The sequence below is a fragment of the Carassius carassius genome, chromosome 7 (assembly GCF_963082965.1).
Source record: "Carassius carassius chromosome 7, fCarCar2.1, whole genome shotgun sequence".
In the NCBI taxonomy this organism is placed as follows: domain Eukaryota; kingdom Metazoa; phylum Chordata; class Actinopteri; order Cypriniformes; family Cyprinidae; genus Carassius; species Carassius carassius.
The window spans coordinates 16,154,623-16,171,818 of NC_081761.1; the positions used below are offsets into that span (position 1 = coordinate 16,154,623).

General features: G+C 36.3%; 1 protein-coding gene across 1 annotated transcript in view; it reads right to left on the bottom strand.

Moving 5' to 3' along the window:
• The window catches only part of trim2a (tripartite motif containing 2a), a 51,262-nt gene that overhangs the window by 20,770 nt on the left and 13,296 nt on the right, over positions 1–17,196 (bottom strand). The window contains exons 3-4 of the mRNA XM_059554053.1: positions 9,072–9,306; positions 8,727–8,878 (exon numbers count right to left, since the gene is read on the bottom strand). Coding sequence (XP_059410036.1) covers positions 8,727–8,878; positions 9,072–9,306 — 387 coding nt within the window. The remainder of the gene's footprint in view (positions 1–8,726; positions 8,879–9,071; positions 9,307–17,196) is intronic.

A 17,196-nucleotide genomic window follows, 5' to 3' on the forward strand; every position in this document is an offset into this window, starting at 1 on the left:
TATACAATTATATTTTCTGTTTTGTTCTTTGAAATAAATAAAAAAAGATCACTGTCATCGTTTTTTTTTTTTTTTTTTGGAGGCACCTTGCATAAAATGGGATGCAGACACTGAAAATATACTGTATGTAGTCAACTGAACTTAAAACTACTTTATTGGCTTAAATGTTTCACATGCAGAATTGCCAAAGCAAAATATATATGTCCAAATTTCTAGTTAAAAAAATAGATAAACAAGAACCATAGCAAAGGAAAGATTAAAATAAGAAAGGCAGTGGCTATTTACACTTAGAGCAAATGGCTAGATTCTATTTACACTATGTTAAAATAGCATAGCTATTTATATTACTTATTGCAAATAGTGGCAATTATTTGCACCTCAGTATTGTAGTACATTATAAAACAGTATGCAATAATGACTGAGTGTAAATTATAATTTTAATTCAAATTATTAAATGGATGCCAGCATATTAGGACAATAAAGCCCTCCCTCAAAACTGTTTGATTATTTCCTTCGTTTTTATTTAAAATAAATGCTTTTCTTATGTGATTTGAAATTTGAAAAGGTAGGGAAAAAAAGGCAGATTCGGACCGGATCGATTGCATCATATTGTGAACAACACACGTTTTACCATCTGCACTATTAGAGCTGACGACTGTACTTTATCTGTTGTAATTTTGACTAGCTCAATAAGAAATATAAGGTGCCATTGAAGTGTAATATTACAATATACAGTGAAGTAAAGTGCAACAGAATGTTAATATATTGTAAGTAAGATACTACACAGATATTACAGAATAAACTTTAATTCCGTATAATTTTACCTCAAATGAAACATGGTTATACACGGTTGTTTTCCCTGTCTTTTTTACACCTTAATGTTCTTTAATACTTTAACATTTTATTAGAGTTTTCTTTAAGTATGCGCATCGGTTTAATGCACGCACGACGCGAAAACAACTAACGTCATCACGCAATGCAAATTACAAGCGCATGCGCGGTAAACACATACATGACGTACGTACGTGACGTCACCGCGCTACAGTCTGCAGCGAAGGGTGTCTCCGTTGTGGTGTGTGTGTGTGTGTGACTGACAGACAGCCTCCGCGGCGCACATGAGAGATCTCGCAGATCTCACAGACAAACATCTTAATATAATCGCACATTAGAAATGTTTGGTGAGATAAGATGTGCACGATAACATTATCAGATTTTACTGATACTATGGTCTTTCATAATTTAGCCCCGGGGCCAGTTTAACCACTTCAGCTGTTATTTTGATTTTTTGAGAATTAGGCATATGCAATATTGGACCCACCGGTGGGTCCCCAGAGTTGATGTGGTTAATACCGGGTTTCGGTACACATCCCTACTTATACCTGACTTATATTTTTTCCTCTCACAAACTCTGATTTATTTTTTAGCGTGTTTAAAAAAAAAATAAAGAAGACATGCAGCAAATGAAAATAGGCGATTAATCCGTTAAAATTTTATAAATCAGAGCAGAGCCTGGGCCTAATATAGGCTATCCAGGTTTTTTTTTTTTCATTGCATCTGAAAATTACTTTGTTCATCACATTCACTTCACGCGCCCTGGCGCAGATCAGCCTCCCGCGATGCTCAGCTGTGAACGATTTAAAAATGTTTGATATAAAGGTTGCTGACCTCGCAGAACACATCTGACCCTTCTTGTGTTCACAATTTTTGTTCTCCTTTGACATGTAACGACTCAAATTCGCTCAAAATAAAAAAAATTTACAGGCAAATATTAAATAATTCGGGACCGACCGAGCACTCAGTTATAACGAGCAGCAGCTCACAGTTAGCCGCCTCACTCACAGAAAGATGACAATAAAGGTCATATTTTTAAATGTAGAAAGGCGCGAACCGATTCATTGTCCAGTTTCCTGAATGACAGCAAGATTAACCAATAATGATCAAAGTAATAAAACAAAACTACCAATAGGAGTTTATAATAGGTTAATTATAATAGGTATCATGACTAAAATGTTTTAAAATGCTATTAAAATAATAATAATAATCTTAAATAATTTAATATAAATAATTTAAAAGTTTGTTAACCTTTTTCAACCATTTAGTATTAAACATTTTTAACGTTGTTTCATTAAAACAACTAACCTTATTTCAACCATATTTCAACGTTGAAAGTCGGTCATGTGTGGAAATTTTTCAACTGTTCATCTTTAAACGTTGAATCAACATTGTTTCAACGTTGAAACCACAACTGACCTTATTTCAACCATATTTCAACGTTGAAGGTCAGCCATGTGCCGGCTGGGAAGCCATCAAATCTAACACATCAGTGAGGCAAAACTGACGTCTATTAGCGAAAATGTGCTTTGATGCGCTTGTTTGATAACTTGTGGTTAAAGTGCCACTCAGCGGTCAAAGTCTGCAAATGCACTTAATACCGCCGCCGCGGCGGTACGTGTGGTGGTAAAAAGGGCATTTTGAATGTCTACTTATTGTATGTAAGCATATAGGTCTAACAAACAGGGTTTCCAGGATTTCACAGTTTATTTATTTATTTTTTTGTGATTTTTGCGATCAAAATTACTGATTTTGTTGTGGCTTTTCTCAAAATTTGTTAATTATATTTGCTAAATTTCTTATTGTTTTGCAGTGAAAATATACCACAGAGAACATTCTTCTAACAATGTTATGACTTTTCTGACTTCGAGAACCACTGTAGGTCTCCAGACTAACGTTTGAGGACACCAGCACTAGTGCCATTAAGTTCTACAGAAGATCGCAGCAGCACCTGACAGTAAAGCACCTTAATCGCACATGTACATCTCGGAGATGTATGCAAGATGTATTTTTAAGACTGCTTGTTCATCTGCAGTACGTCTATGTTTCCTGTCAGATGTCAAATAGACATTATTAGAATGCATGTAAAACTGCTTCTGAGACGTTTATCAGAGTACACAGCAGATGATTCCCAGATCTTTAGCAGACATCTTACAGATGTAATAAATATATTACTTCTAATAAAATGTACTTTTATTACTGTCATTCATAATGTCTAAATATTATTTAATGAATAAGAAAATATATAGGCTAGATTAGGGAGTGGAAATTACCTATAAGTACTTCTCTGCAGCCATCTACTAGTGGTCATTTAATATACTGTATATATATATATATATATTTTATATAAAACTTTTAGTTTTATACATGGGGGAAACCTATTAAAGATTAACAAATATCGTCACATTAAAAATAACTTTCAAATTTGCTAATACTTAAAGCATTGAAGTGCTGGGAAAAGTTGTGAAGCATTTAAAATCACTCGAAAACATTAAACCATTTCTACCACATTGTCCCTGTAGTTTACTGTTAAATCCATGGTCAATGAACAATGTTTTTCCTGGTTTCAACATCAGTAGCGTTTGTTCTGATATCTGTAGCTTTAACAGACTTCTTCACTGAATTCGAATGCTTCTCACAAGATTTCACAGAGATGTTATTGATTCTGTAGCGAATTCAACTGCTTTCTTCACTGTATCTCCCAGCCCTGTGTATAACGGTGTCTCCTGATCGAGATCAGCCCACGGCTCCGGCTCGGGCAGATATATGGTCTGCGCAGCACAAACTAATAGCGTCATCTGACGCTATTCGCTTTCGGTTTGTTTATACAGTGTAGCTCTTGTAAATCGGTCCTGATGAGAATGCAAGGCCTTTCTTTGACTGAATGTGCATTGCGATGACGTCACGGGACGCTTCTAAGCCCAGATTCTGCAGATATTTTGTGGCAAATTACAAAAATTTGCGATCTTTTGTGAAAATTGGTCCGAAAACTTGCATTTCCCCATGTTTTAATTACTGAATGGAAGCAAGCCAGCCAGTAACCCTGTTTGTTTCAGCGCGCGCGAATGAACACCTCAAATAATATCGCTCAGGTCCTTCTCTAAACATATAAATAAATCTAGGCAAATTTTAGAAGAGAGACCTGCACTTAACACAAATTTAAAATGTATCTATAAAAAATTGGGTTCGAAAATGTAATACCTCGTCAGATGACGTTTATTACTTTTTAATACTTTTTAATGCCCTTAATTTTGGCTAATTTCATTTACTACCTTTTACAACCACACGGACACCCTGTTAATGTATAATTTAATAAGACTAAGTTTGATACTTGCAAGTCTCGCCTGTTTGATAAAGAGTCCTGATGCACTTTGGGGCTCCAGTTGGTCTCTGCTGAAGTGAATTGATGAGACCAGTTCGAGTCAGAGGATCTTGATGAATGAATAGTCAAGGCTGAAGCCTGGCACAAGCTTAGTGTGGTTTTTAAGGCTCTAAGCTCAGCATCTTTTCCTGGAATTCCTGAATCTAAAAGAACCGCCCTGATCTGGTGATCAGTGATCTATATAGGGGGATGATGTCACATCCTCAGGATTTGAGTGAGCCAATGAGGAGTGGTACCTTTTGGAGGGAAGTTTTACAACTCTTTGTGTGTAGTCTGGTGTCTTGCATATGAAATTAGATTGGGGGGTTCAAGTGTTCTGTCTATTTTGAGGTGATAGCTTCCTTTTGGGGGAAGGGTCCATAGACCCTTTGGTTAGATGAGGAGGCGTTAGATTTTATTTGTTAAATGTAACAATTAGTTGACTGTCTGATTGGTCCAAATGCTACATCTTGATGTCCCTGCAGCTCCAGCCTGACCAGATAAACAGTCTGCGCTGCATAACCCAAAGGAGTAGCGTGGATTTGTTCCGCTTTCAGTTTATTTATCCAATGTACCTCTTGTAAATCGGTCATGATGAGAACGCAAGGCTGATCATTCCATTTTCGGAACTGAGAAACAACCTTTCTTTGACTGAATGCGAGTTGAGATGACATCATGGGACGCATCTAAGCCCAAAATCTGCTGAAAATCTGCGACAATTACAAAAACATTTGAGCTTTTGTGAAAATTGCGAAGTTTGCTTGATTTTGCGATGAATTCAGCAAGCAAAGAATCGCAAAATCCTGGAGGGACTGACTCTTTCTTTGTCATTTATATTACTAATATTTCCCACATAGTAGAATCACAGTAAACACATCAAAACTATAAAACAGGGGTATCCAGGGGCCTGTACCATGATAGTAGCTGAACAAATTCAGAGTTACAGGATTAGTTTTGAGTTGACAAAACCGAACCTCTCCAATCCGGCTTTGTTGGTACCATGATGCTGATCATCAACTTTCTTTGTTAACTCAGGCTTTGATCCTGAGTTTATGGAGCGCGTGCACATGAATGTGTGACATCACTGGCGAACAGCCAATCACGAGCCTTGCAACACAAAGCATGTTTGATTTACTTCTCGCGAGAGACCCAGCAAGATTTAAAACTAAAGGTTAAAGGTTTTGCTAAAGGTTAAGACATTGAAGAATATGACAAATTTAAACGTCATATGAAAAATGAAGGACAAATAAAATAAAATATCTTGCTCTATCAGTGCAGTTACAAGTGAAAATTGTTAAGTTAGTTTATACATTTGAAAATATATATTGATAGGGACTCGAACATGTAAGGTCAGATTTTTTATTTTTTAAATAGTGCAATCTATTGATATTACAGATTATTTATATTACATGATCCGTATACATTAATATTTATTTAAAATAAACAATTTATAATAACTGTTAAACAAAATTGCTTGTGTAATAGATAAATAAAAATAACATGAATGATAATAATTACATAAATCATAAAATGACTCAGTATTTATCATTGAAGCCATACTTCTTTTTTTTTTTACATCATTAGTGACCTTTAATTTGGAGCAAGATAATCTGGGGGAGTGACTTTGTGTCAGACATGTGTCACTTTTCTCACATCTGATTGATCCAACTTCAGTTTGAGATCTCTAACCCAGAACATAACCTGCCAGGTTGAAGAAAGTTGTTTTTAATCAACTGCTAAGTTATTTAGATTCAAAAAGTGTGTTTGAAACTTTTCAGTCAGGTTTTAGGAAACATCACAGTACTGAGTCTGCCCTTTTAAGAGTGTTAAATGATATCTTGCTATCAGTTGATACTTAAGTGCAGCATTTGACACCATTGACCACAGTATTCTTATTTCCCCTCTTAAACACTGTGTGGGTATTAATGTTTCTGTCCTGAAATGGTTCAAATCTTATTTGAATAATACAACTTTCTCAGTTGGTGTGGATGGGTGCTCATCCTCTAAATCAGGTTTGACTTGTGGAGTTCCTCAAGGTTCTATCCTTGCTTCAATTTTATTTTCTTTGTATGTGCTCCTGTTGGATTCCATTTTTAATAAGCACAAAGTGTTGCTTCAATGTTATGCTGACAACACAAAATTGATGTGCCTTTTAAGTAAAATGACAACCAGAGTTTGAGTGCTTTAACTGCTTGTCTGTCTGATATTAAGGTCTGGATGTCTCTTAATTTTTTGAATCTCAATGAGACTAAGACAGAGGCAATTGTGTTCAGTTCTTTAGTTGTATCTGGCAAAATACAGTAAGTGCTGGGTCTTCTGGCTGCATATGTCAAGCCCTCTGTTTTTTTTCAGCTCCGACTCCTTGCTAAGGCTAGGGTTTTTTTAACTTGTGCTGAGTTTGAGAGAGTTATACATGCTTTTATCGCTTCTCGATTAGACTACTGCAATTCAACTTATATTGGTATTAACCAATCATGTATGAATTGTCTACAAACAGTAAAAAAAAAAACAGAACATATTACCCCTGTCCTACTCCACTGGCTGCCAATCCATTTTAAAACCGAGTTAAAAATTGTACTTTGTTTTTAAGGTTTTAAATGGACTGGCACACTCATACCTGTCTAATCTTTTGATTTTACACAGTCCAGCAAGATGTCTAAGGTCATTGAATCAGAAACTTTTATTGGTCCCTAGATCTAGGCTAAAGAGAAAAGGCCCTACATTTTGGAACAGCCTTCCAATCTCTGTCAGAACAATTGCAACAGAATTTTTAAAATCTTTTTAAAACAAGCCTTAAAACCTACCTCTTTGAGAAGGCCTTTAGTGTCTGAGCAAACAGGAGTTTATTATTTCTAATTATTATTTGTTTGTCTTGTCTTACTATTTTATGTATTTTCATTATTTTCAAACTATATTGTTCAGCACAATGGTCAACCGTTGTTGTTTTATTGTGCTTTATATATAAAAAGAAAGAAAAAGAACCTTTAGTTCTATAATGAAATATTTAAACCAGCCATTTTTATGACCTTATATTATTGCTATATGATTTATATTTGTACTGTGAATATAAATAAGTCATATAGAGATTAATACGCTGGCCCTGGTTTTAATAAAAATATAATCATAGCCAAGTTAGCCAACATTTAAAACAATGAAAGTCAATGTTGATGCATCAATGCTAACTGCATTGAATTAATTTTACAAAGTGGTGTTGGTTTAATATCACTTCTACACCCGAAATTATTGAAATTAATGAGACTTCAACAGAAAAACAAGCCTCTAAAACAAAGGAACAGAGAAATAATAAAGTGGATGCAACATTTTCAAATTGTACTAGAGAAGTATGACGTTGTCAGGTGAATATGTCAGGTGATTCAGCAAACAAGACTTCTGTGTAGGATGCATCGGTTTTCTCTTTAATGAGGAAATATCAGTTTGACTCAGTTTGAAATGTCAACTTCAACCGAGGTAATGTTTTGGATAAAAACTCGACATTGTATTTTCTATCTTTGATTATTTGGCGTTTAATGTTGCAATGACCAATTCACAGGAGTAAGTTCCAGGAGTTAAGACCATTGCAGACGGAGTCAGAATTTTTCAACCAAAATATTCGCACATTGAAAAATAAATACGACCTCATGTCAATCACGTTTACACACTGCCTCCAAAGGTTTTGTCCATCATAAAAATAAAAAAAATTCTGATCCGGTTCGATTTTCAGCTTTTTTCGCATCCATAGCAAGCATTTTGAGGAGTTTTGACAATTTAGAACCACCGTACAAGGGAAAACCAAAATCCAGATTGCCGATTGTCAAGTTCATCCACTTCGTCTTGCAGCACAAAGCACTGTAAAGATCCTTGCACACAGTTCACAGAAATTGGGGATCTTTTTAATATGTAGCTGTAGATTTGCTAGCAAAGCATGAAACTTTGAATCGCCTGTGATAATCCCGCTGCTTAATAAGGAGATGGAACTTTCTTTCCTCTCAATATCTCATGACTGCATGAAACCAATATTTACTTTCTTTTTAACTGAAGTGACATACAGTGAAGTGACATACAACCAAGTATGGTGACCCATACTCAGAATTTATGCTCTGCATTTAAGCCATTTATGCTGCGGCACCCAGGGAGCAGTTGGGGGTTCGGTGCCTTGCTCAAGGGCACCTCAGTCGTGGTATTGCCAGCCCGAGACTCAAACCCACAACCCTAGGGTTAGGAGTCAAACTCTCTAACCACTAGGCCATGATTTCCCCCTTAAGATTCGTGAAGAACAAAATCATCCTCACTGCTCGAAGACTCTATTTAGTACTGTTGTGCATTTTTTTTTCGCAACAGATTGATACGCATCAGACTCAGTGAAAATGCATATGAAAACTTCGGACTCAGTGTGCAAGGACCTTTACAGTGTATTAATTTGCTTTTCTCCATTCTACATAATTAACCCTGTTTTTTAATGAGAAATGTTGCTGCTTAAACATAAAACATAAATGTAAATTCTGTACTAAAGTGTACATGAGCATATGTTACATGCCTGTTTTTGACAGCATCCAGCTGCTCCTGTAGCGAGGCTTTGTGCTGTTCTAGAACATCCTTGAGCGGGACGGTGGCGTGTTCTGCATGTTCGCCGCAAGTACACTCCTCACACATGGCTGTCTCACATGGTGGACAGTAGAACTCCATTACCTGATTATAAAAAGGGAGAACTGAATATCATACTGAAGACGAATGCCCTTGTAAATTATATTATGTTCTCCCTTTGCAAAAACTGGACGGAATGCAACTTGCCTGGAGGAAAATACTTCTAACATACAGTGAGGCATCTGTACACTAGAGATTTTTGAAAGTTTTTTATGCTGTGCTGCTGTGTAATTCTTACATTTCCTCCATGATTGGGACAGGAGAGTGGCTGTCCAGTGGCCACTCCGTTGATAGCGTCAGTGCAGTCCTCACTGAGGTTAGTGTCTGGGCTCCTCTTTAGCACCTCCATCAGGTTGGTGATGAAGAAATTACTCTGAAGTGCCGCCACACCCTCCTCTGGCAGGATGGAGGTCTGACGGCACACGGGGCAAGACAGAGTCAGACTGTGGGCGGGAATGTAGTTCTGCAGACACCTGGAGAAACAGGAACAGGTTACTGAAAAAACAACTTCGGTGTCAGTGCCCGGCTATCACATTAATTTATGTTCTAAGCAGAGGTGGAAAGTAACGAATTACATTTACTCGCGTTACTGTAATTGAGTAGCTTTTTTGTGTACTTCTACTTTTTAAGTATTTTTTTTAATCTGTAATTTTACTTTTACTTAAGTATATTTTGTTTGAAGTATTGTACTTCGCTACATTTTGAAACACATTAATTACTGAGTAAAAAAAAAAAAATCGCTCCCTGGAAGCTATGTCAGTAAATAATGGGCAGGAGGGCAAACTGGCGCTAAAATCACAAGAAAGATGCAGACGGACAAAACAGGCGTTAGTGGTGCAGACACCGCTGAAAACGAAACCCCGTCATATTCTGAGGTTGAACTCGAAGGAAATGACGTGAACCCCTGCCCATATTTATACTCTATTATGCTGTGTATGCTGTGCTTGCCTAGGGAGACCAAACTAGCAGTTTATAAAATCTCGACAAGACATCAACCCCACGTAAGCATATAGAGGTGAGCTAAATAATTGTGTCATTGCATTGGTGGTTAAAATGATGCTTTGACATCTTAGCAAGAGGTTTTGCACAAATTAGCCAAAAAGACTGGTGCGGAGTGTGCGATATATATCGTCTGCGATAATATCATAATTGTTGTTTTAATGATGTACGTGCGCATTTAGAGTGTTCTTTCACTGTGTGATTCAGTCTGTTGAAATGCATTTAGAATGAAATCAATCAAAATCATTTAGAATCAAAATCACACAAAGAATGCTGTCTTTTCCTCTAAAAATCATAATCACACACACACACAATGTCAATGTCAATGTCACCTTTATTTATATAGCGCTTTAAACAAAATACATTGCGTCAAAGCAACTGAACAACATTCATTAGGAAAACAGTGTCAATAATGCAAAAATGAGAGTTAAAGGCAGTTCATCATTGGATTCAGTTATGTCATCTCTGTTCAGTTAAATAGTGTCTGTGCATTTATTTGCAATCAAGTCAACGATATCGCTGTAGATGAAGTGTCCCCAACTAAGCAAGCCAGAGGCGACAGCGGCAAGGAACCGAAACTCCATCGATGACAGAATGGAGAAAAAAACCTTGGGAGAAACCAGGCTCAGTTGGGGGGCCAGTTCTCCTCTGACCAGACGAAACCAGTAGTTCAATTCCAGGCTGCAGCAAAGTCAGATTGTGCAGAAGAATCATCTGTTTCCTGTGGTCTTGTCCTGGTGCTCCTCTGAGACAAGGTCTTTACAGGGGATCTGTATCTGGGGCTCTAGTTGTCCTGGTCTCCGCTGTCTTTCAGGGATGTAGAGGTCCTCTCTAGGTGCTGATCCACCATCTGGTCTGGATACGTACTGGATCCGGGTGACTGCAGTGATCCTCTGATCTGGACGCAGACTGGATCTGGTGGCTACGGTGACCTCGGAATAAGAAAGAAACAGACAAATATTAGCGTAGATGCCATTCTTCTAATGATGTAGCAAGTACATAGGTTGTTATGGGAAGTGTTTCAGGTTCCGGTTTACCTAATTAATGCAGCCTAAAAATCCTTTAACGGATTTGGATAATAAAAGCATATTAGTATGTTATGTGTATGCCAGGTTAAAGAGATGGGTCTTTAATCTAGATTTAAACTGCAAGAGTGTGTCTGCCTCCCGAACAATGTTAGGTAGGTTATTCCAAAGTTTGGGCGCCAAATAGGAAAAGGATCTGCCGCCTGCAGTTGATTTTGATATTCTAGGTATTATCAAATTGCCTTTTTATAATGTAAAAGGAGCTCATTCAAATACTGAGGTGCTAAACCATTCAGGGCTTTATAAGTAATAAGCAATATTTTAAAATCTATGCGATGCTTGATAGGGAGCCATTGCAGTGTTGACAGGACCGGGCTAATATGGTCATACTTCCTGGTTTTCTTTTTTCTAGCAGTTTTACAAATGCTAGAAACGTGGCTTTCTAAGGAACACACACATACATAAATATATATATATATATATATATATATATATATATATAGATCAGTGAGGATTTCTTTAAGACTGCAAGGGAAGCTCAGCTTCCCCTCTAATGTAAAAAAAAAAAAAACCAACGGTCAAATATGTACTATTGTGTATTATGTATTGTGTTAATCAGCTACATGTCGGCTGATTCGATTTTCTTCTCATACATTCCCGTAGCGTCACAGTGCATTTCCCTGTTGAAGCCGAGCGTCCATTGACTTCAATGGGGCTGCTTTGAACAGTTTTTTTCAGTGCTCCGAAGCTAGACGGTCATTGGATAAATGCTGCGATTATGTCCCGCCCACGGACGCTCAGCGTCTCTGGAGGTGAATGAAGACTGGGCTTCCGCCTGATGATTGGAGGATCTGTCGATCTCCTTTTGACTGACAGCGGTCTGCACCATAAGAAGTCGGTGAAGCTGTTTCACGCTCAGTCCCATGATCGCGGATTTCTCAAGTGTATTTGAAAGACAAACTGCGGCAATATTTCTTGATATTTGTAAAATGCAGAACCACCACAAAATTGAAATGGTAACTAAGACAGATTGAAAATGTGCGCGCGCACACACTATAGCCATCTAGTGGTTAAAGTGATTTATTACAATTTTTAAACTGAATTTCCCCAAAAATGGGCAAAAATCTTACATTAAACCTTATAAAATTATCCATGGTATCCCCATGTATGAAAGTTAGAAATCTGGGTCTTTTATGAAGTGAATTTTACCTGAAATGCTTTTTTCTTTTTTTGTAAAAAAAAAAAGCCTATTTAAATAAATATTTATTTATTTATAGAAATGTAAAAGATTTAAATCCTCCAAAAACTGTACAAAGTTTAGTAAAATTATATTTGTAAAAAATTTAAATATTTTACTATTACAAAATGAAATGTTATTGTCTGGGGTCAAAAAGACCCCGAGTGTCACTACAAATGAAGACCATCAGAGGGTTATAATGTAGGCCGAAAATGAGCTTCCCCTCTTTGAAAGACCAGCAGCCGCCACTGATATTATATATATATATATATTTATATATATATATATATATATTTTTTTTTTACAACAGGACAGTAAACTAAGAGACTTGCATTTTAGACACCATATTGCCGGTTTTTGCTCTATTTCTACAACAAAAATTTATTCCAAACACAGCCACCAAAGCAAAATTTTGCATCTCTGAGCAACATGACAGTGTTTCGTTCCTGAATGAATCAACCGTTTAAATGATCTGGTTCAATCGCAATGACTCACTTATTAATAGTGACTTGCTGACACATACTGGCCATTTTAATTTCACATTTAAAGTATCTTTAGATTTTTTTTTTTTATAATTAAGTTTTTATAATTTCAAATGAGTATTCAACATTTTATGTCTGGCATATCAAAACATTATTCATGCATTTGTAACTGCAGGTTAAAGGCATTCTTGTCCTGCACTAAACAGTGTGTAAATACATCTAAATGCCACGTCCGATGAAGCTTTTGCATTTCCTCTGTATTGAAAAGATGAGTTTGTTGATACTGATTTGCCAGATAACAGCCCAAATGTTTTATTATTCTAAATAACTGATTCCTTTAATTAAAAACTACTAGTTTGAGATTAATAGGCCTATCCCAGGGGTGTCAAACTCAGTTCCTGGAGGGCCGTAGCCCTGCAGAGTTTAGTTCTAACCCTGCTCCAGCACACATATCATGTAGTTTTCAAATAAACCTAAATGATTAGATTAGCTGGATCAGGTGTGTTTAATTAGGGTTATATCTAAACTGTGCAGGACTGTGGCCCTTCAGGAACTGAGTTTGACACCCTTGGCCTGTCCCATTTTTGACTCCCTCCCACTGTTAAAATGTAACTAAGTAATTTTTACTCTGAGTAAATTTTAAATGAGCTACTTTTTACTTTTACTTGAGTTGATTTTTTAGACTGGTACTTTTACTTGTACTTAAGTAAAATTTCATTAATGTAATGGTACTTTTACTTGAGTAGAATATTTTTGTACTCTTTCCACCTCTGGTTCTACGTGTTTCTGTGATAAATCAAACATATACACTGTGACCAACTTTTCTTCTCTATTGTGACATACTGTATATCTGAGCTAAATGGCTTATCAAGCAGGGCAAAAAAAAAAAATACAGGGCAGGAATTGATCTTGTCCATCGGGAATCAACTGGCTCAGTTTGGTGACACTGAAAACTAAATGGATGATTGTAACATAGGGCAAAATAAATATGCTAAGGCTATTCAAACAAAACAGCCTGAGTGAGTAAATAATATAAACAAATATAAAATACTTTTGGAAATATTTTATAATTTAAAGTATTATTGTCATACCAAACTATGACAGAAAACTAATTAAAACTATCTTACAATTATACATACCTGTACCTTGCACAGCATTAACAGTTTTATCAGCTTTTAAAATGAAAAACACTTACAGTATCTTTCTTTATTGTCCATGTATTTATTTCAGGATGCCCTAGAACAAATTTGAACATTATTTCCTGTTTTGGTGTCTGGTTTGTTTCTCTTTTAAGTCTGATTGCCATCAAGTGTCAGCAATAATGATTACTAATCACTCCCCTGTCATTACTGGCCAATGAGAGAAAGTGTAATGGGATAAATGCTGGGTGATAAGGTGAGCTGCAGCTTTGAAGTATTACACTGTAGTGCTTCCTCCTGCATTTTGCATTAACAAATTTATCGGTTTTGAGCTTATGTCATGTTAATTTAGCATATTGTTGGCTCTTCAACAATATAGACACAAACCACTCAACTTAAAGCTCTACTGCAATAAAAGACTTTGAATGGGTTACTTTATAAAGGTAAAATATGGAAGCATATGGGTAGCGATATTCAATTTGCAATGTAATATGCAAAATGACAATGCAATATGTAAAATGGCAATTCATTTCTGTATTTACATTTACATTTTCCAATACATGTGTATGTGCAACAAACGTTGCTTTGGTGCAAAATGAAAATGAAAATTAAATTACATAATTTTCATTTGGCATTTCATACACCAGTTTTAATATGTAAAATGAATACTAATTTTAACGCTTTATAAGTTGCAAAATTAAAATGAAAATGTATTACAGAAATGATTAGATATGTATAACATGTTCAAGCAAAAACTGTGGCAAAATTATCATTTAAATGCTATTTTTTCTTAAATGCATTAACACTAACAGTCAAGACACTTACGATTGCATTTTCATTCAATGTCCCGCAATGAATGTAGCAAAATTCAATGTGCACATTGAAAATGCATTCCGAGCCGATCACGTCTCCCCCCCTCCGCCATGTCAATCACTGCGTGAACAAGGCGGGGCTTGCAGAAGGTCAGAGACTCAAATCTCAAGAAGAGGATTCAAGTGAGAGAACATGTACAAGACCGTTGGTCCGTGTACGTTTTGATCATTTCAGTTTATGGCTTTTATATTTCATTCGCACTTGTGGGCAGCGCTTAAGCGCTCCTTTCATCTGATTGGTCGAATCGCTCCACCTTCAACTCGGTCTTTTCATTCTTTCAGTCAAATTAAGAGTCAGTGCGAGTGAAGCACTGTAATGTCTGAAACCACCGCTCACTGTTAATTAGCATAATATTTGAATCAGATGTAGCTGGCCACATAATTCGTGCTGCTGAGACTTGCAAGAGACCCCGTTAAATAATTTCTAGGTTATAGTATTGTATAAATATTGTCCCACTGATAAAAACAGTGCAAATAGTTTTGTCTCCTTGGATAACAGTGAAGTGGAAATAAATATAGTTAAATTTATGAAATAAAATTAAATAGGATTTTTTGGGAAGGTAAGTCTTGCCAGTTATTCAGCAACACGAGTCAGACGAGTCTGAAGATCTGAGCTGAATTTGGTGAAACATTAAAGTTCTAGTCTGTGTCAATAACTCTCATAATGAATAATAATAATAATGTTACCCGTATTTTTGGTATAAGTTGCATCAGTCCAAAAATACGTCATGACGAGGAAAAAAACATATATAAGTCACATTTATTCAGAACCAAGAGAAAACATTACCGTCTACAGCCGCGAGAGGGCGCTCTGTACAGGAGCACTGAGCAGCATAGAGCTAATTTTACTATTTTTATTTCAGAAATGTACAGAGATGTATAGTAACGAAGTAGAACTACTTCACTACTGTACTTAAGTACTAAAAGGCGGTATCTGTACTTTACTAGAGTATTATTTTTTTCTCCTACTTCCACTTTTACTTCAGTACATATTTTCGATGAGTTTAATACTTTTACTCCAATATTTTTTTATGTGCTGCATCATTACTCGTTACAATTATAAAAATGTTACGAATCATTCCATTACAAACAGAACTGTAGATGGCAGGTTTGATGAAGCTGGCACATCATTGAGCGAATTGAGAAGACTGCGCGTGCTGACTGAACTGCTGTGAAGAGAGAGATGAACACCGAGCCGAGCGAGATAATGACTCGTTCACGAGTCAAGAACCGGTTGTATCGGTTTTCGAATCACCAGTAGTTCTTTCTGACAGTTCGATTCAATAAACCAGTTGAAGAAAACAGTTCACCGGTTCTCTTGCGCTCGACGTTATGGCGTCATTGGCGTTGACTGCAAGCCTTCGGTTTACCTGGGCTCATAACATTATCACAGAATCAGTTCAGAATCAATCACCAAAAGAATCAATTCGGTTCATGCGCTCTGTGTGTCGGTTTGCTTTCACGCTGAATCACACATGCGCAGTATCATCAGCTCCTCGGTTCTCGAATCGGGTCTGACAGAAACGGTTCTTGACCACTGATCTATAATATAAGTTATATATATAGATCAGTGTTCTTGACTCGTGAACGAGTCAGTCTGTTGTTCGTTATCTGGCTCGGCTTGGTGTTCATCTTCAGTTCTCTCTTCACATCAGTTCAGTCAGTGTACTGTTTGAGTAAATGAATTACTCCGGGATATTGGTTTGTTTTAACTCAGAGGGAGTGTCAGCCACATTAAAAAAGTTAACAGCTTAAGTCATTTGTGGATTAATGCGTATTGGAGACGCGAACCGTTTAAAACGATTCAGTTCGATTTGGTGAACTGGTTTTAAAAGATCCGGTTACATCGAATGATTCGTTCGCGAACCGGATATCACTACACTGCAGTGAACGCACTCACAACAGACCCGGAAGAGAAGACAATGCTGAATAAAGTCATAGTTTTTGCTATTTTTAGACCAAAATGTATTTTCGATGCTTCAAAAAATTCTAACTGACCCTCTGATGTCACATGGACTACTTTGATAATGTTTTTCTTACCTTTCTGGACATGGACAGTAGCCTATACCATACACACAGCTTCAATGGAGGGACTGAGAGCTCTCGGACTAAATCTAAAATATCTTAAACTGTGTTCCAAAAATAAACGGAGGTCTTACGGGTTTGAAACAACATGATGGTAAGTTATTAATTACATAATTTTGCAAATTGGGCGAACTAACCTTTTAATCTGTTTTTTTGTTAACAAAAAGTTAAAGTCAAGGAATTGTGATTGTCCTTTAGGTTAATCATTTGAAATAGTAAAAACAATATGTTCAAACTTTTGACTACTTTCTTTAATAACTACATAACACAATACTTGTACTTTTACTTTCAGTACTTGAGTAGTAAATTTTCAAATAGACTACTTGCAATACTTAAGTATAAAAAATGTTGAATACTTTAGTACTTCTACTTATGTGTGGTGCTTAAAGAGCACTTCAACTTCTACTCAAGTCATTTTTTTGATAGAGCACTTGAACTTTTACTCAAGTCTGGGTCTCTAGTACTTTATACATCTCTGGAAATGTAACAATATAAATTTTTACAATTATTTATTAATGTCAGAC